General features: G+C 44.2%; 1 protein-coding gene across 1 annotated transcript in view; it reads left to right on the forward strand.

The window, feature by feature from the left end:
* adamts6 (ADAM metallopeptidase with thrombospondin type 1 motif, 6) overlaps window positions 1–13,565 on the forward strand; it is a 97,426-nt gene extending 83,861 nt beyond the window's left edge. Inside the window, exons 22-25 of the mRNA XM_034708981.1 lie at window positions 3,587–3,791; window positions 4,217–4,393; window positions 8,842–8,998; window positions 12,641–13,565. Of these exons, the coding sequence (XP_034564872.1) occupies window positions 3,587–3,791; window positions 4,217–4,393; window positions 8,842–8,998; window positions 12,641–12,750 (649 nt within the window). The 3' untranslated portion in view covers window positions 12,751–13,565. The remainder of the gene's footprint in view (window positions 1–3,586; window positions 3,792–4,216; window positions 4,394–8,841; window positions 8,999–12,640) is intronic.
* The last annotated feature ends 6,253 nt before the right edge of the window (window positions 13,566–19,818 follow it).

A 19,818-nucleotide genomic window follows, 5' to 3' on the forward strand; every position in this document is an offset into this window, starting at 1 on the left:
GCATAATGGACTTTTTAATGGTTCTCTACCTGAAATATGTGTCCCTGTCTACAAACCCCCCGAGAATGAAAAGAATCCATTCTGCCCCTGTTCTGATTTCTCCACCTTTCTGTAAATGTGTGTGAAACGAGCCGTTTCAGACTTCAGTGTTTTTGTTACGTAACAACAATATCCGGTCTGTCACGGAGTCAGAGCTCGGAGCTTGTTCAGCCCATAGACTGTATAAAATACAACTCAACCCCTCCTCCATTTTTCATTCCCTGCACACATGTGTGCTAACAAGGAGCTTAGGAGGGAGGCATGCTAGTTGTAGGCTGTCTTAATAAACACAAAGGTCGGTTTTACTCCCCACGTCTGCAGATTTGAAGATCTAGTGGATGATTTTTATTTATCATGGATAAGTGCTAGCGGTAATTAGCATAGCCACATAGCTACATGTTCGTAGCTGTAGCTGTAGCTGTGTACCAAGACACATGTCGACATACTGATAAATAAAACAACAAGAAACACTAAATCTGTGACCAATCCTTCAAAAAGGTCCTGCTGCAGGCGCCTCTCCGTCAGGATCAGATTCTGGATCAGATTCAGAGGGTTGAAGTAACGCTATCTCTGAGCAGCCGTGTATATTCAGCCAACATGTAAACATTAGATCAACGTGCTGGAGAGCCGAGGCCACACCCACTTCCTGAGGGGGCGTGGTCAGAGAGAAAACAGTGTGTTCTGAGGAGGACTGAAGAAGAGGGTTTTTCAGGCAGACCAAAATCTGATTTCAAAGTGTTTTTTTGAGCATAAACTTAAAAGACATGTTTTGGGGACCTCTTAGACCAATATATGTTGATGAAAAAAGCGTGATATGTCACCTTTAATATGATGCCATAAGATTTGATACAATACTTTACTTGATGGTATGATATGATACCATACAATAAGGCTAAGGTTAAAGGTTAAGGTTACTTTATTCGTACCTCGTAGGTAGAGTTTGTTTGCAGTGAGTCAGCCTCTTTTAAACATCAAACCAACAAACAGTACAGGACAATACATGACAAACAGGGACAAAGTGCTTAGTACTTAGGAGGTAACCCTGAATAAAAACAATAAAAACAAGAAATGAGCAACCAATAAGAGCCACTAAAAACAAGATAGACATAAAATCAACCATTGGTCAATGAAAACAAGATAGAAAGGTCCTTAAATACTTCATGAATAGTGGAGAACTTGATAGTACAGCATCATGTTTTATTACTGTGACTTGTTTATGACACTGATGGCTGCTGGAACAAAGCTGCTTGGTTGAGAATGCTGGGACTTCATACCTGCGTCTAGATAGGAGAAGCTGAAATTCATGGTTCCATGGGTGGGAGTCACTGTTTAAGATTGAGCCAGACATCCTCTGTAACTGTCGGGTATACAGGGCTTCTGGATGAAGCAATACAATGCCATAGGATATGATGTAACACCATGCTATATGATAGAATACGACACCATGCTGACGATGTGATGATCTCTATCCAGCCTTAAAGAAACAGAGGATGCTCTAATGACTTCAGTTGTTTCAACTCTAAGTTACTTTTAGTTGTTTACATTTTTCCACGTAACAGTTTTAATATATTTACAAGCAAGAGTGTGATCTGGTGGTCAACTAGCTTAGCTCACGTTAGCATCACGTGACCCCGTCTAGGGCGACGAATGTTTTTGTTTTGAAGTTACTGTTTGTTTACAGATTACACTAATGAGATAACTTCAACAACATCACATTCCATAAAGAACGAAGCCTTCTGCTAATTTCATAAAACTTGGATGACTCGCTTAATTGGATTAGCTAGATCAGCATAATTAGATTAGCATAAGGTAAAACAAGGTGAGGAATAGGTAAACATAACATGACATAATCTGCCAACAACACCTCTGACGCCTCATGTTTATGACTAGAGGGACAGTCAACCTGTTGGAAAGTGTGTTTTGTTTTTTACTTTCTGTTTGTTTGTTTCTGTTTTTGTGTGACAATAACAAACAAGAAGTTAAAGGTCAAGCAATTTCTGCAAGACTTGGTGGTATGACAAGGCTAGCTGTTTCCCAGTGTTCCCGTCTTCCATGTTCATTCTCATCTAATTCTTAGCGTGTCAGCAAAACACATTAAAGGTGACATATCATGCAAAATGGACTTTTTAATGGTTCTCTACCTGAAATATGTGTCCCTGTCTACAAACCCCCCGAGAATGAAAAGAATCCATTCTGCCCCTGTTCTGATTTCTCCACCTTTCTGTAAATGTGTGTGAAACGAGCCGTTTCAGACTTCTGTGTTTTTGTTACGTAACAACAATATCCCGTCTGTCACGGAGTCAGAGCTCGGAGCTTGTTCAGCCCATAGACTGTATAAAATACAACTCAACCCCTCCTCCGTTTTTCATTCCCTGCACACATGTGTGCTAACAAGGAGCTTAGGAGGGAGGCATGCTAGTTGTAGGCTGTCTTAATAAACACAAAGGTCGGTTTTACTCCCCACGTCTGCAGATTTGAAGATCTAGTGGATGATTTTTATTTATCATGGATAAGTGCTAGCGCTAGTTAGCATAGCCACATAGCTACATGTTCGTAGCTGTGTACCAAGACACACGTCGACATACTGATAAATAAAACAACAAGAAACACTAAATCTGTGACCAATGGTTCAGAAAGGTCCTGCTGCAGGCGCCTCTCCGTCAGGATCAGATTCTGGATCAGATTCAGAGGGTTGAAGTAACGTGATCTCTGAGCAGCCGTGTATATTCAGCCAACATGTAAACATTAGATCAACGTGCTGGACAGCCGAGGCCACACCCACTTCCTGAGGGGGCGTGGTCAGAGAGAAAACAGACTGTTCTGAGGAGGGCTGAAGAAGAGGGTTTTTCAGGCAGACCAAAATCTGATTTCAAAGTGTTTTTTTGAGCATAAACTTTAAAGACATGTTTTGGGGACCTCTTAGACCAATATATGTTGATGAAAAAAGCGTGATATGTCACCTTTAAAACAAATGTGGTTGAGGGATTTAAAAACCAGATTCCAACACAGGGCTGTAGGATAGAAGTTAAATTTGCCATGGGTTTAAACCAAAAGGTGCTTTCTGCTCATATTTCTAACAAAGCAGTAAAATACACTTTGTCCTAAAGACAGAGGGGAAAAGCAATTTTTTGAAAGTGTTTTTGTTGCTGCGTAGGACACTCTGCGACTTGTGTGAAACCACCTTTAGATGTGAACAGGCATCATCACACTCATGCAAAAGACAAACACAACAGAGATTTCTTAATAACAAAAACAGCATTATTAAGTGTGAAAAACTCCATCGGGATTCTTTAACCCAGGACTCAACTTTTCATCTTTCCAACAACATCCTCACTTCATTTTGTATTCATGTGATTAATATTCCCAAACAAGTTCTGCCATTAATCAAACAACCACAAACCACCTGACAGTACATGAATCTGTGGCTTTTATCGGCCCCCGAGGATCCTTGGATTCCACTTCCAACACCAAACATCACGTAGTCCTTGTTGGACAGATCTCTCTGTTATCTGAGGCTCTGTGTCTGAACTCTGGTTTCTCTCCTCAGGTGGTTCATCGGGGACTGGTCAGAGTGCGGGAAGACCTGCGACGGCGGCACGAGGACGAGGACGGTCCTTTGCATCAGGAAGATCGGTCCTGCTGAGGAGGAGACGCTGGAGGACACTCACTGTCTGACTCACAGACCCATCGAGCAAGAGTCCTGCAACAACCAGTCCTGCCCTCCAAAGTGGGTCACTCTGGACTGGTCGGAGGTGAGACGGTATTTTGAGACTAGCGTTACAGCCGAATTCCACCAGGTCCGGCACTGGATCTGATAGGTTTCTATTCTAGTTAATGTGTTAACTTCCACTGGATCCACTCCGTTGTGTCAGATCGTATTTCACTTAACTACAACAACAAACCAAAGTCATGATGAGTGGAGCCAGGCCTGGAGTCAACAGGTCAGAGGTTTTCAGAGGACCAGAAAGACAACATGGATGAGGAGAGGAGGAGGAGGAGCATCCTTGATTCAGTGTTTGCTGTGGGGAAACCTCGGTCACATGACTCCAGCTGTCCGGCGGTCCTGCAGCGGATCAGAGACGGACCGGACACGGATCTAGTGGAAGTCCCGTGTCAGTTTGTGGCCATGTCACAGGTTTTTTTCTCACACCTCCACTTTCTCTTCCCTTCTCTTCAGTGCACGCCAAAGTGTGGACCCGGCTTCAAGCACCGCATCGCCTTGTGTAAAAGCAGCGACCTGACCAAGACCTTCCCGCCCGCACACTGCCCGAGCCACAACAAACCTCCAGTCCGAATCCGCTGCACTTTAGGACGCTGTCCTCCTCCTCGATGGATACCTGGTGATTGGGGACAGGTAAGGAAACATCTCTCTCTCATCACAGACCGATCTGAGAGAAAGCAAGTCTCTCTTTTTTTTAATTTAAGTGATATTTTTGGGCTTTTTACACCTTTATTGATAGAGGGAGAGGACAGTGGATAGTGTTGGAAACTGGGAGAGAGTGGGGGAATGACATGTGGGAAAGGAGCCGCAGGCTGGATTTGAGCCAGGGCCGCCCGCTACACAGTGGCGGTTCTAGACCAATTTCTACTGGGGGGGCAGGCTGGGGCCAAGGGTGTTGTCAGAGGGACACATTCAACCCTGACAAAAGACACTGAGTAGGGCGAGGACCGGCTGAGAACAAACTGGCAAAAAGTGCATCCCTTTATACTAGACATATAGACTACTGTGAACTAGATCAACATGCAGACTGACAGCAGCTGCTTGGATGTTTACACTCAACATGAGTCCCTTAGTGCTCTAAGGGACTGGAACCAAGTGCCACACACATGTGTTCAGCCTGTAACATCGGCGCGATACCAAAGCTTTTTTTATTGTAACGTTTGTTTGGTGTGGAGGGGGGGCACAGGGGGGTCCAGGTTCAGTTTTGCAAGGGCACTGGCCCCTGTTGGCCCCTCCCCAGAACCGCCACTGCCGCTACATGGGCGCGCAACTTAACCAGCAGGCCAAGTCGGCGCCCAGGAAGTCTCTTTTTAGAGTTTAACATCCTTCCAGTGAGTGAAACCATCACAGCCTCCTCACGGTGTGATTAACAGTTTTGTTTACGTGACAGTAACAAGTCAAGAACGTATCAGAAATGAGATTTAATCTCTTTCAAGCTTCATGAAGCTCTTGATGTTGGGTTTAAATCGGGACTGCTCATGCTCAGATGTTTCAAGGCGTTATCTTGAGCGTGATTTTAGTGAGCTGTCCCGCCGCAGAGTTCTGGGTAATCCTTTAAAGGGTGACTATAAAGATGAACAGATAGCTTGCACGTGTTGCTTCACGATATTTACACCTGGTTGACATACCCGAGGCCTCCGAGCACCATGTGACGTGTTGTGTTTGAGTGTGTGTGTGTCCAAAACTCTCAGAGTGTGATCGGTGACGGTAACATCCTCCTGAGTGTTTGAAGTTTATCTGCCATCAGATAGCGCCTCGCTATCTCTTCCAGGAACACGAGTGAGCGGGAAGATGAGGAGTAGCACTCTCAGGCTCACTCTGACATGTCTTAGTGCGCACAGAGAGAGTAGTTGATCACTTTACAACACCGCTGACTCATGTTGGACGGAGGTCGCCAGAGAGAGCGTGCGTCAGAGACAGGCGAGAGCAGAAAGCACGGCTTGTTATTTTTGTGAGGTTTGTTAATATTTCAGTGTAAAAGTAGAATTTGTTAAACAGACACTCGGATGTTTAGTCCAGGGTTTAGAGGGAGCTCTAAGCTCTGAGGATGGCGGTGATGTCATGGTTTTTGGGCTCTTGTTGAGGTCAGAGAGGTCAAAGGTTAAGAGTCAGGCAGTCTAGGTCGCGGCTCTCCCCTCGGCTTCTGCTCATAAAGGCCACATGTGCGTTCTCACACACACACACACACACACACACACACACATGAATAACACACCTTTACAATTCAATCAGAGGCAGTAACAGCTGTAAATAAAGCAGACCCGCCTGATAACCTCACGCCATCAAAGAGCGCCATCCTCTCCGGGTTAATACCTCGCTGCAGAGCAACAGTTGGAGTCTGCTCTTACACAGCACTTTCTCATGCACCTCTGAGTGTGTGTGTAAGTGTGTGTGTGTGTGTCCTTCTATCTCTGCAGTAATTACAAGCCTCGCCCTCATCCCCTCCGCTCCCTCGCCGGAGCGTCAGTGAAGGGGGGGAGATTGTTGCCAGCTACCGCGCGCCCTGCTCTCCCAGGCCTTAAAGGTCACCGGTTCAAATCCCACTTAAGTCGCTCCACTGACGTACGCCATCTGTCATGGCCGGCAGCGGGTCCTAATAAAGACTCTCTAATTGGGAAGGGATGACATGCGGGCGCTCTGATCTGAGGCGGTTAGAGAGGATCATTGAAGGTGACAGAAAGCCTGGACGTTCTCTCGTCAGCAGGGAGGAGGGGGGGGGGCGCGGAGGCCGGCTTCACATGTTCACATACACACGCACACATGTGTAGTGATGGCTGACAGGTGTGCCCTGAAACTCCACGATATTTTCCTGGAGTGTTTTTCCAAAGCTGCTGGCAGACGGAGCGTTTGTTGTTGCTCTCGCTCTCTTGTTAAATCGTGTTTAATGCCCACACATCGACTTTTCTTTTTATCACAACTGGCGCAGTCCTCGAAGAAACACAGGTGTGTGTGTGTTTCAGGTTTAGGAGTGCAAACTAGGTCACGCATCAACAAATGTTTACTCGCTCCGCTCTGTTGTCAAGGTGTGTTCGTGCAGTCGTCGTTTTCAGTCAAGTTTCTGATTCGTGTCTCCAGATTTGAAGCCAGGAGTGAGCACATGCTTTCAGTTGCTTTTTCATTAAGATGCATCAAAGTGTATCCCTGTTGTTCTGGAGATAACTCTGTAAATAAATACTCATGAATACTGAGAAAAGGTTCAAGACATTAATACCTCGTTAAACTCCTCGTCATCACCAAGAAATGTACAATCAGATATTTATTCAGGAGGGAGCAACTTTTGAAAGTAAGTAGACTCAACACATGACCAAAACACATCAGAGACAGGGATTTTACTCCTTCATGTTTCTTCATGCTTGTTTTTGTTTAAAAAAAACTTTATGATACACATAAATAGACAAATTCTGATTAGGGATGTTTTGAAGCAGCTGATTTCTTTGTTGTTTAAACTGAAAATGTATATTGCAACCAACTGGCTATTCTAAAGACAAGAAAACACTCAGAAAACAGTCAATACAGAGCTCAATTTATTGATCACAGGTCAGGTAGCACCACCATGTTAGCGTCCTCATGCCTGTTGGAGTGGTTACATGTCACTTTAACTTCATCTCCATTTACTAGATTAACATACTGACAAACTACGTTGCGCTACGAGACGACATCTGTCATCTGTGCTCGTTTACATCCAGGTAGTAGAGCTTTAGAGCAGTTTGGAAGTCGCCGTTAACCGGAGCTACAGCCTTACAACTCTGTTCAACTGTTCAAGCACACGTCCTCAATATACATGATTCAAAACTCAGCATAGCGAGAACTTTTTAAAACAATAACACCAAACTTTGCTATAGGAAGGATTGCAGAAAGAGGTTAAGAATTAAGCTGAATTAAGTGCACAAAATAAAAAATATGCATGAAGAGGAGGAGTCTCTGAAGGCTGTCTTGGAGGTGGAAGAAACAGGTCCAGCTCTGCCATGATGCCTCAATCGTGGTCACCTCTGGGTCAATTTGTTATCGGCTATACAGTACTGCAGTTCTTCTTCACACCCTGGTAACTTCACGCATCGATTATTGAAATTCCCTCCTCTTTGGTCTCCCTCTCAAATCCATCCATAAACTCTAACTGGTCCAGAACTGTGCTGCTTGTATCATCACCAGAACCCCGTCCATTAATCACATCACTCCCGTCCTTCAGCAGCTTCACTGGTCACCGTTCAAAACTCGCATCAATTTCAAGATCCTGCTCCTCACCTATAAGGCCGTCCATAACCTCACTGAACTTCAACACACCCAGCTGCACTCTTAGGTCTTCTTCTTCCATTCACCTCACTACACCACCCGCCCACTTCACCACCACGGGGTCCAGAGCCTTCAGCCGGTCTGCCCCCCAACTCTAGAACTCCCTCCTATCAGACATCCGTAACATGGACTCTCTTTCCATTTTCAAATCACATCTCAAAACACATCTTTTTACACTGTCATATTCGTTTTGTACGGTGACCTTGAGTGCTAAAAAAGGCACTTTTAAATAAAATGCATTATTTGCAAAAGGGAGAGTCCTTTAAATGAATAGATCACAAAAAAATCTAGAGGATAATTAGCCATCAGCACCTTTAATTGACCTGTTCATTGTTTCTATATTTCTAAAATCACGACCCAATCATCAGTGGAAGGATTTTCTCTCTGGTTGAGGCCTCCTAGATGATCCCCTCTTGCTTCTTGTAGCTAAACTCTGCGTCTGAAAAGAATTACAGAAGAATTCCTCTGTAGAAACAAACAGAAACTCTCTCTCTGTCTGTTACTTCTTTTGTTTTATGGAGCAGGAAACAGTTGTTGGTTCCTCTCAGTCAGGAAACATATTCCCTCTCAGGCAGCTGGTGAGACCCGTCAAAGGAAGGTGACCCTGTGCGCCTCTGTGGCCTCATGATTGCTTGATTGGATCAAGTTGTTGAGTGTGTATGCGGGGATTACTTCAAAAGGAGTGTGTGTCTGGATGCTGCAGGCCGGCTCTCAGGGTCACAGGAGGAGAGGTGGTCCTGGTTCACCTTGTTGAGGTTCAGACAGTAACTCTGGTTGTTTTTCTCTTGCAGTGCTCGGCTCAGTGCGGCCTGGGTCAGCAGATGAGGACGGTGCAGTGTCTCTCGTACACCGGGCAGCCGTCTAACGAGTGCGCAGAGTCCCTCCGACCCACCACCATGCAGCAGTGTGAGAGCAAGTGTGACGCTACCCCCATCTCCAACGGTGACGGTAAGATGATGAAACCCACAGGACACACACACATCTGGGTCTGCTGTACAGGTCTACACAGCAAGAATATGATTATCATTATTTATATCAGAATAAACAAGGGAAGACTGAAGAACAGCAGTGGTTCACTCGCTCTTTAAAGCTGCAATGAGGGATTTTTAACGTGTTAGGAAACAGTCTGAAATTAACAGTGACGCTCCTTCATGACCCACAAAAGCAAACAAGACCATCAACAACAAGACTGACATGTTCTATAACATCATTTCTAATGCCTGCACCACCTTTCCTCACATATTCCACAACAAATATTCACAATGAAAGACGGATTTCACTGTAAAAAGAAAGCAGGATGAAGTTTATCTTGTCTGCACCAAACTACCTCATCAGGACAAAAATCAGCAAAGACATAAGAGGGACCACTTTGTCCACACGGGGCACTATCAATGACATGAACGGCGATTGCTGCATAGGAGCTTTAAGATTCACAATATAAGCTTTAACCATCACATACTTTTTTATTCTTTATTTTCTGCTTTTTAAAGGTAAAGATAATTAAGACTACTTAAAAAAATTATTGGAATAGAGCAGCTTCACACCAAAAACCAGCAGTGTCTCTCCGACACTCTTCACTGGATGCACAGGGGCTGCAAGCTGAGCTGCAACTAGCATGTGCTCAGCTTTTTCAAAGGTCAGGAGTCCTGAACCATCCATCCATCCATCTTCCTCCACTACACTCCTCTCCCCGGCCACTTCCACCAGCTCTTCTGGGAGGATACCGAGGTGTTCCCAGGCCAGCTGAGAGATAAAATCTTGCCAGCATGTCCTGGGTCTTCCCCTTTGCCTCCTCCCAGACGGACATACCCGAAACACCTCCTCTGGGAGACGTCCAGGAGGCATTCTAATCAGATGCCCGAACCACCTCATCTGGCTCCTCTGGATGCGGCAGCTCTACTTTGAGCCTCTCCCGGATGTCTGAGCTCCTGACCCTCGCACTAAGGCTGAGACACCCTGCGGAGGAAGCTCATTTCAGCCGCTTGTATTCGCGATCTTGTTCTTTCGGTCACCACCCACAGCTCGTGACTATAGGTGAGGGTTGGAACGTAGATTGAATGGTAAATTAAGAGCTTTGCCTTCTGGCTCAGCTCCCTCTTCACCAAGACAGACTGATACAGCGATCCGTCTGTCATTCTTGCTCTCCTTCTTCCCCTCACTTGTGAACAAGACCCCTAGATACTTAAACTACTCCGCTTGAGGTAAAGACTCGTCTTCGACCCAAAGTGGGCAAGCCACCCTTTTCCAGCACCATGGCCTCAGTCCTGAACCGGCACTAAAAATACCCTAAATAAGCCTTTTCAGGTTAGTAAATGAGTCTCTCCATCAGTCCTCAGCAGGCCTACTTCTCTCTGATGAGGGGGCTGCTAGCTGAGCTGCCACATGTCTGCATAATAAGGACAACAGGAGGTCACTTCTTGGTTTCTCTGCACCCCGGTATCACTCTTTTAGTTCCTCTCCTACAGAAGAAATCCACATCTCTCCCCTGCAGGAATAAGTGCTCATCCACCTGCTTGTCTCCGGCTGTTGAAGCTGTTTCTTCAGTTTAACAGGCTGTTTGATCTCTCCTTATCTTGTATAAATGTCAGAAGTTTATCACCCTCCACATACATTTTATTGCATTCCCCCGTTAAGATCATTTCACGGCCCGGCGTTAATGTGCCGTCATATTTTTATGGCTGATTGCTCGCCGAGTGGACTCTGAGTGTTCCTCACGCTCACACCGAGAGAGAGCTGCAGGTTTCTGTTTAAACGTGTAAATCCAAACACAGCTGTGAAGATCTCATGCACTGTATATAAGTTGCTTACACACAAAACCTCATTCAAAACAGTTCTAAACTGTCTCTATCTCCATCCTCACCGTGCCGTTATGACCTAAACACGCTCGGATGACACACTCCTCCACGCTCTGCCAGCGACATTAATCTTTCCAGTGAGGTTGGCTCCTGGTCAAAGCGAAACAGCTCAGCCCTCCATATACACTTACACATGATGGATGGCTGTTCGGATGCATCGAGAAGGGCCTTTCGATTAGCCTGAATGGAAAACGTGAGCAGCGTTTACAGGCCGGCTAATGGGATTAGCTGTAGGCTAATTGTTCCTTTACGGACAGCAGTGAGGCAACGTCTCGTTTCATTTGGCTCTGAGGATGCAGGGGCCAAAGCCTAATAAGGGAAGACACTCTGATCGTGATAAGGCATTTAGAGCAGTGTGTGTGTGTGTGTGTGTGTGTGTGTGTGTGTGTGTGTGTGTGTGTGTGTGTGTGTGTGTGTGTGTGTGGTAGGGATGGCACATAGCCCAGTAAGTGAACGAGGCCAGGATCCGACTCAGTCCCAGCCTCTGGGTCCAAGTTTAGTTTCAGAGTTTTGTTCTGCTGAGGGAGATGCTCGAGCGCTCGGGTGTGTTCAGCAGCTTCAGCTCCACTTTGAGCTTCTCGTGTTGATGGTCACAGAAACACTCACATTCAAACACTTTGAACATTTCTTGATTACACCTTAAACATTTTTATTTTCTTGTCCACCCTCCAAAATTTGGACTTTTAACTCAGAATTTTGGAATCCTAGAATTCTGAGTTCTAAATTCTAGGATTCTAAAGTCTAGGATGCTAGGATTCTAAAGTCTATGAGTTTTAAATTCTAGGATTCTAAAGTCTAGGATGCTAGGATTCTAGGATTCTAAAGTCTAGGATGCTAGGATTCTAAAGCCTATCATGCGAGGATTCTACAATTCTACAGTCTAGGATTCTAGGATTCTAAAGTCTAGGATGCTAGGATTCTAGAATTCTAAAGTCTAGGATGCTAGGATTCTAAAGTCTAGGATGCTAGGATTCTATAGTCTAGGATGCTAGGATTCTAAAGTCTAGGATGCTAGGATTCTATAGTCTAGGATGCTAGGATTCTATAGTCTAGGATGCTAGGATTCTAAAGTCTAGGATTCTAGGATTCTAGGATTCTAAAGTCTAGGATGCTAGGATTCTATAGTCTAGGATGCTAGGATTCTAGAATTCTGAGTTCTGAATTCTAGAATGCTAAAGTCTAGGATGCTAGGATTCTAAAGTCTATGATGCTAGGATTCTAAAGTCTTGGATGCTAGGATTCTTAAGTCTAGGATGCAAGGATTCTAAAGCCTAGGATGCTAGGATTCTAAAGTCTAGGATGCTAGGATTCTAAAATCTAGGATGCTAGGATTGTAGAATTCTGAATTCTAGAATTCTAAAGTCTAGGATTCTAGAATTCTGAGTTCTGGGATTCTAGAATCTGGACAAAAAAACTCAGTAACCCGTAAACTGGATTCAGAGAGTTCTGCTGTTTTTCTAGAAAACGTCATCAGCCACGTCACACCAAATATATTTAAATATATGAAACATTTATATTATGGTAAATAACATTTTGCACACACAATAAAACTCTGAGAGGAACAAACTGGCTGCATTATGGAGCTATCTGATGATTTGAGCTGTTAGTCTGAAGCATCAGGAACAGGATGGAAGAAAACTGGAGCTGGATGCAGATCAGGTCTTAAAATGAGAGTCTCTCTGACATTCATTAGTGTTCCATGCATTGACCCTCTTCTCTCTGAATCTCTCTGCAGAATGCAAAGATGTAAACAAAGTGGCGTACTGCCCGCTGGTGCTGAAGTTCAAGTTCTGCAGCCGTGCCTACTTCAGACAGATGTGCTGCAAGACCTGCCAGGGCCACTGACCGCTGAAGAGACGCAGCGAGAGAGGACGAGAAGGAACGGCAAGAGAGATGGAGGGAGGCTGAAAACAGCACTGAAGGGGGAGAAGGAGAAAACAAAAAAACTTGGGACCAGATGAAGAGATCTGAGGAAGAGAAGAGGAAGAGGAGTAAAGACTTCCTGTTTACCACGCCTGCTCCTCCTGCCCTCCATCACGGTGGACTCCAAACCACTGCTCAGCCCGCGGCGCTGACACAGACTTTATTTTTTTAATTTTCACTTCTGTGAAGTGGAACTTGGAAGATTATATGTTGGTGATGTTATTTTTATTATAATAATAATTATTAATATCATTGTTAGTCTTCCTTTGTGTTGTTGTTTCATGAATCCAAAGTGCTGGACACATCGCTCACAGAGGGCGTTTCCCCCGCGGACAGACGGACGGACAGACGGAGGAGGAGGGGGGGTGTTGAACGTGTCGGACTCCTGTCTTTGGGATGACTGTGATGGTGCTATTGGCAGGCAGACTTTTGTCTTCGGTGCACTTTTCTTTTCTGTGTAAATACTTTGCCAACGTACCGCTCGTATAGGACAGAGAAACCCATCAGTGTACTGTATATTTATTGTACAAATCCAAACAGAGCTGAGATATTGTCCTCTGGTCATGTCGTCGTCAGATAGAAGCCTACTGTCATGGAAGGGAATGTAATGTGATTGAATTCATGTTCAGTGTCTCTGTGCTGGAGCTAGAATATAACATACTGTAACATACCTTAAACCCTTATATACTGTAAGGATTTGTATATTATATATGATGTTAATCCAGGACCAGAAAATACCAAGAGTTGATATGACTTTTCTTTCCCCACATGGGTGCCTTAGTTCCTCACTCCTTAGTCCAAACGTAGCATGAGCATCCGATCGGCGTGCCTGGGCTGCATGAAACACTGTTACCAAACCGGCCTTTCTGAACCCCACTGAGGAGCTTCAGTTCACTTTGAAGGACTCGATTTGAAGGAGCGTTTTCTCTGAAGCAGTTTGTTCATTGGAATCACAGAGCAGTCACTATTCCTACTCTTCACCACGTCTTCATCACTGGCATCATAAAAAATGAAACGCTGTTTGCTCACTTGCTGAGAATTTCATGAGAAGAGTGATGTCAAGAGTCTGCAGGGTTTGAACTCTAGCCAGTTGATGATTAGCTTAGCTTAGCACAAAGAATGTAAACAGGGGGAAACAGAGCCTGGTGTCCAAACGTGAAAAACATGCACCTACAAGCACCTCTTAGTTTATGAACTAACAGGTCAGATCTTTTGATTACAAACATAATGGATTAAAAGATGCAAATCCATGAGGGGCGGCACAATATACATGAGAGTGAGTTTAATCTTTGTACTTGAGCAACAAACCTGCCTGACGTTGTGTTGAGAAGTGTTTCAAGGACAGTGATGTTAAAAACTGTCACTTAGTTTTTGGTCTCATCCATGCAGAAGAGGTTTAGGGACACTGAAAAGAAATGTTCTGGAGGGCAGACGAGCAAAAAAAATAATATGTAAGGTGTAATTTTAATTTTAGTTCTGAGAAAAAAATGTTTCGTCAGAACTTATACAAAAAAAATTACACTTGAAACATTTTTCTTTTCCTGTCCACCCTCCACAATTTGGACTTTTTCCTCAGAATTCTAGAATCCTAAATTCTGTAATTCTAGAATTTTGGATTCTAGATTTCTAGAATTCTAGAACTCTGAGTCATGAATTCTAGAATTCTAAAGTATTGGATTCTAGGATGTTGGGATTTTTGGATTCTAGAATTCTGAGTTCTGAATTCTAGAACTCCAAAGTCTAGAATTCTAGAATTCTGAGTTCTAAATCCAAGAATTCTAAAGTCTTGGAGTCTAGGATTCTAGAATTCTAAAGTCTTGGATTCTAGGATTTGGGGATTTTTGGATTCTAGAATTCTGAGTTCTGAATCCAAGAATTCTTAAGTCTTGGAGTCTAGGATTCTAGAATTTTGAGTTCTGAATTCCAGAACTCTAAAGTCTTGGATTTCAGAATTCTAGGATTGTAGAATTTTGAGTTTTGAATTCTAGGATTCAAGGATTCTAGAATCCAGTGGAAAGAAGTCAGTATTCCTTAAACTGCATACAAAGGACTCTGCCGTTTCTAGAAAATGTCATCAGGCCTGTCAACAACTGGTTAACTTGTAGAGCTCAGAAAATTTCAATTTAAGATTTCTTTAATATCATAAAGGGGGGCGTTCATGTGGTCTTCTCTTGTAAACATGAATCCATTTAAAGGCACCATTAGTCCATGTTTCAAACACACCATTAGAGTCCCTGTCAGGCTAGTTGTTTCCCTTGTGTCCAGTCTTTATGCTAAGCTAGGCTAACTGTCTAGTGGTATGTGGTGTTGATTTCCTCTTCTCATTCTCAGCAAGAAAGTGAATTTCAAAAATACATATTTCAAACCCTTCATGTTGCCAGACCAGGTTTACGTGCTCCAGTTAAAGTCTTCCCCCCTCGTCTTTCCTCTTATGATCTCTGTCCCTCACACACACAGACACACACACACACACACACACACACACACACACAGACACACACACACACACACCCTCATCAATGGTGCTTCCTCCTCCCTGTGTGACTTTACGTTGTATTTCCATGGAGAACTGTTTACCTCCTCTTTTCCTCCCGCCCCGCTCCGAGGGTCACGGCCTTCCCAGGCTTCTGGTGCTATGGAGTGGGTGCTTCCATTCATCCCTCTGCAGTGTGTTTAAAAGTGAGGCTGGATCCAAACATGATAAGATAATCTCCTCGTCAGTATCTCTGTTGGTTAAATGCTGGTCATGTTATTGTTTGTTTGTATCTGTTTATACCTCACACTGGGAAATGTCATTGTTAACCATGTATTGTTGTGGACACTCACCCGGTTGTTGCTCATCCCTCTACCCGAGGGACGTGAAAGGGAAACGAAACGTCTCCATCACTTCTCCCGGAGGTGCAGTCGGAGGCATCTGAGAGACAAACGAAGGAGTGTGCAAGAATCTCATCAAAGCTGTTAACAACTAATTTCTAATATTGCTGCTGCTACTTTTTTGTAGCCACCTTCAGTATGACAATGTGGAGCAAAGTTTTTACGGTTACCAAACCTTGAATGAGGCCGTCGGGGAGGGACAGTGGGTGCTGGGGAGCGTTTGAAAACCTTCAAAGCGCTCGGACTAACTGGTGTACTCGCTGTGGGAATCGGAGCCTCCAGAGAGAAGAAGTGAAATCAATCAAACTGGTACTCATTGCTGTGAACTCGGATGTTTGAATGTCACATTGCTTAAACCTGTACCTAAAGTGCGAGAGAGATGAAAAAGCATCATGTGATTATTTGCTTATATTTTATATTCAGTATTAATGTTGGTACACTGTTACTAATTTTTTTTTTTTCAAATGTAAATTATATGCTAATTTATTGCGTTGTCTCACTTGTACATTTATTTCACTGCATGCAAACTGAACTTTAGCATAGTGAAAAAAATGCAGTGATACAGCCCTTCACCAGCCCTTTTTTTAAAAAGTAGATACAATAAAAAGAGCAGCTTTTAAACAGATACATCATGCTGTGTCCATTCTTTCAAGATTTGTGATTCTGGAACAAGCGGCAAACTCCGGTCTCAAACGATGAAGCCAATGCGATGTGATATAAACTGCAATACATCGAAAATCCTCTTGAGGCTGGCTGCAGAAACACCGGAAACCACATAGACATGAATGGGAAAAAGACGATCTTTGCAGCATTAATAAACATGTTTACAGCCTGGTTCAAAAAACGGCTTGGCCCTACAACGCTAATCTCTCTAATGGCACACACTGTACGGGGGGTGAATTTTTTTCTAACGTGATGGTTAAGAAGATATTAAGATTATGAGTTTTGCCCAAATAAGGACATGACTGACGTGACTCCCGGTCGGGAACACACAGCCATTGGCTAAGAGACTCACTACGTCATACTCTGCCTAGTTGAGTTCCGCATTTCCAATATGGCTGCTGCCGTCGATTTGCTTCAAAACAGCTCTCAGGAACAGATGGGTCAATCAATCAATCAATCAATCTTTATTTGTATAGCGCCAAATCACAACAAACGTTATCTCAAGACGCTTTTACAAACATAGGAGGTCTAGACCACACTATGTCAAATTATGAACAGAGACCCAACACCAAGACAGGGTAAGACTCAGTCTGACCCCACCTTAATCCATCATGAGCATTGCACATCGCAGTATTTAGCTAGTTACAGTGGTGAGGAAAAACTTCCTTTTAACAGGCAGAAACCTCCAGCAGGACCAGACTCATGTTAGACAGCCATCATGCCTCGACTGAGTTGGGTCTGGAAAGACAGATAGAGGGGAGTAAAAGAGAGAGAAGTGATAGTGATGAGACGAGTCGTAGAAGCTGTTGCCGCTGGAGTCCAGCACGTCCGTATCAGCTGGAGTCCAGATCGTCCGCAGCAGGAGGACGTCTACGGCAGCTCAGAGGAATCTACGAGACAATGGAGCTCAGGGACTCCAGAAAGGTCTATGGTTAGTAACTTTAATGGGACAGGCAGAGTTAAAGTAAGTGATGAAGGGGTTGGGGGGAAGAAGGTGAGCTAGGATCCCAGTGTGTCATTGTGCCAGTTCCCCCGGCAGTCTAGGCCTATAGCAGCATGACAAAAGCTGGTCCAAGCCTGATCCAGCTTAACTATAAGCTTTATCAAAAAGGAAAGTTTTAAGTCTACTCTTAAAAGTAGAGAGGGTGTCTGCCTCCCGGACCCTGACTGGTAGATGATTCCAAAGGAGGGGGGCCTGATAACTGAAGGTTCTACCTCCCACACTACTTTTAGAGATTTTAGGTACAACTAGCAAGAGACTCACACTACGTCACACTCTGCCTAGTTGAGTTCTGCATTACCAATATGGCTGCTGCCGTCGCTTTGCTTCAAAACAGCTCTCAGGAACAGATGGGTGACGTCACGGATACTACGTCCATATTTTATACAGTCTATGTTCTGGAAGCTTAGAAATGTAGGAACTAAGCCCCTCCCACTAAATCAGGGCACCATGGAGGAGGGAGAGCGAGCTGCAAAGAGAAGTCACTTTTTATTTCACTACTTTAGTTTATTTAATTTTCCTTATTCTATCTTTTTCCTTTCTTTTCCTTTACTTTCTCTTTATTTATTTACCTCCTTATTTCTCTACTTCCTTATTTCTTTATGTATATATTTTGTTGCCTGGTCCACAGTATCCTGTAACCTCTTGAGTCCTCTGCCTCCCTCCTCCTCCTTCCACCACACATCAACAATGGACAGAAAAGGGTAAAAACACTCAAGAACAACCGTCCGTTACCAGAAGAGAAGTCACGTAAACATCATATGTTGCTGTGATTGGCTAGTTTCATGCTTGTTCTTTTTGCAGTTTTTTAAAAAGCGGCATGGGAGGATACTCAGACAGATCTATTCAAAGAAAAAAATTCAATAAGGAGGAGGCGTTTTTGCATTTATTGCACCTAAAGTCTCTAAAAGTAGTATGGGAGGTAGAGCCTTCAATTATCAGGCCCCTCTCCTTTGGAATCATCTACCAGTCAGAGTCCGGGAGGCAGACACCCTCTCTACTTTTAAGAGTAGGCTTCAAACTTTCCTTTTTGATAAAGCTTATAGTTAGAGCTGGATCAGGCTTGGAGCAGGTCTTAGTTATGCTGCTATAGGATCCTGTCTTTCCCTCTTTCTCCTCTCTCTTCCTGTCCCATTAAAGTTTCTAACCATAGACCTTTCTGGAGTCCCTGAGCTCCCTTGTCTCTTAGGTTCCTCCAGCTGCTACAACTCCTACTATCCGTCTCCCCACTATCATCTCTCTCTCTTCATCTCCCTCTATCCCTCTCTCCATCACAGTCTCAGCAGATGTGTGTCTAACATGAGTCTGGTCCTGCTGGAGGTTTCTGCCTGTTGAAGGAAGTTTGTCCTTGCCACTGTAACTTGCTAAATGCTGCAAAGTGCTCTGCTCATGGTGGATTAAGATGAGATCAGACTGAGTCCTGTCTGTAACATGGGACTGGATCTTATCCGGTCTTGGTGTTGGGTCTTTGTTAATAACAGAATATGGAGTACGGTCTAGATCTGCTCTGTTTTGAAAGAGTCTTCAGATAACATTTGTAGGGATTTGGCGCTATATAAAACTCCAGACTTTTCTCTAATGTGTTACTTTTGTTTGTCAGTAACGTTGGAATGCATCACGTTAGTATTTAATGGCAGTAATCTTGTAACATAAGTTATTTTTAATGCAACATATCGTGGGAGCGAGGATTGAGTTGACCCTGATCCTCCTTTATTCACAAGACCTGTGCCATCAGCTCCTCCAAAAGGAGTCCCACAGCCGTTCACCAGGCCTGAGAGAAAGATTCCTCCATCCTCCCGTTTTCCAGGAGGATCTGTGTTTTAGGTTCATTTTTTTCCACAGTTTGTCAAAACACATCAAAACACGTCTGCCCGACATTTGTAGTCATGTACACAGACATCCCTTTGAGAGGAGAAGCTCAACACACACACGGAGGATCAAATCAAAGAGTCGGTGCCAGGGTGGATGCTCCGTTCTCACAGGCTTTAGGAGATATATACTCTTGTCCTTTTCACTCCACTCTTGGAAAGCACCCACGGCATGAGAAAAGCTAATGGCATCACACCAGGATACCCGTTACCACCGCTGAAGACATCCATTCATTCGCTGCCTGAGTTTAGGGTGACCGATCGGAGAAGGAGGGCAACGTTTGTGAAAGCTTTTGTCCTTATCCACCTAACTCTCACACGCCAGCTGCATCATCATCATCCCAGAGTCAAACATAATAAACGTCAGCTATTCTAGGTTAGCGGCATCAAACGGCCGTCTGAGCTGTCCCAGGTTTGTTGCCATAGCTTTGGTATGGCACTCTCCTTCCTCTCATCCCGGCCTCAAGTGTCTGGATTCACTCTCTGGGAGCTGTGAGGTTTCCACTCTCCTTGGTAATTAATTCCAAATAAACAGTAACTAGCCCACTTGGCTGGGAAAGGCAGCAGTCTCCTTCTAATCCACGG

This window comes from Notolabrus celidotus, chromosome 19 (genome assembly GCF_009762535.1).
Source record: "Notolabrus celidotus isolate fNotCel1 chromosome 19, fNotCel1.pri, whole genome shotgun sequence".
NCBI classification, from domain to species: domain Eukaryota; kingdom Metazoa; phylum Chordata; class Actinopteri; order Labriformes; family Labridae; genus Notolabrus; species Notolabrus celidotus.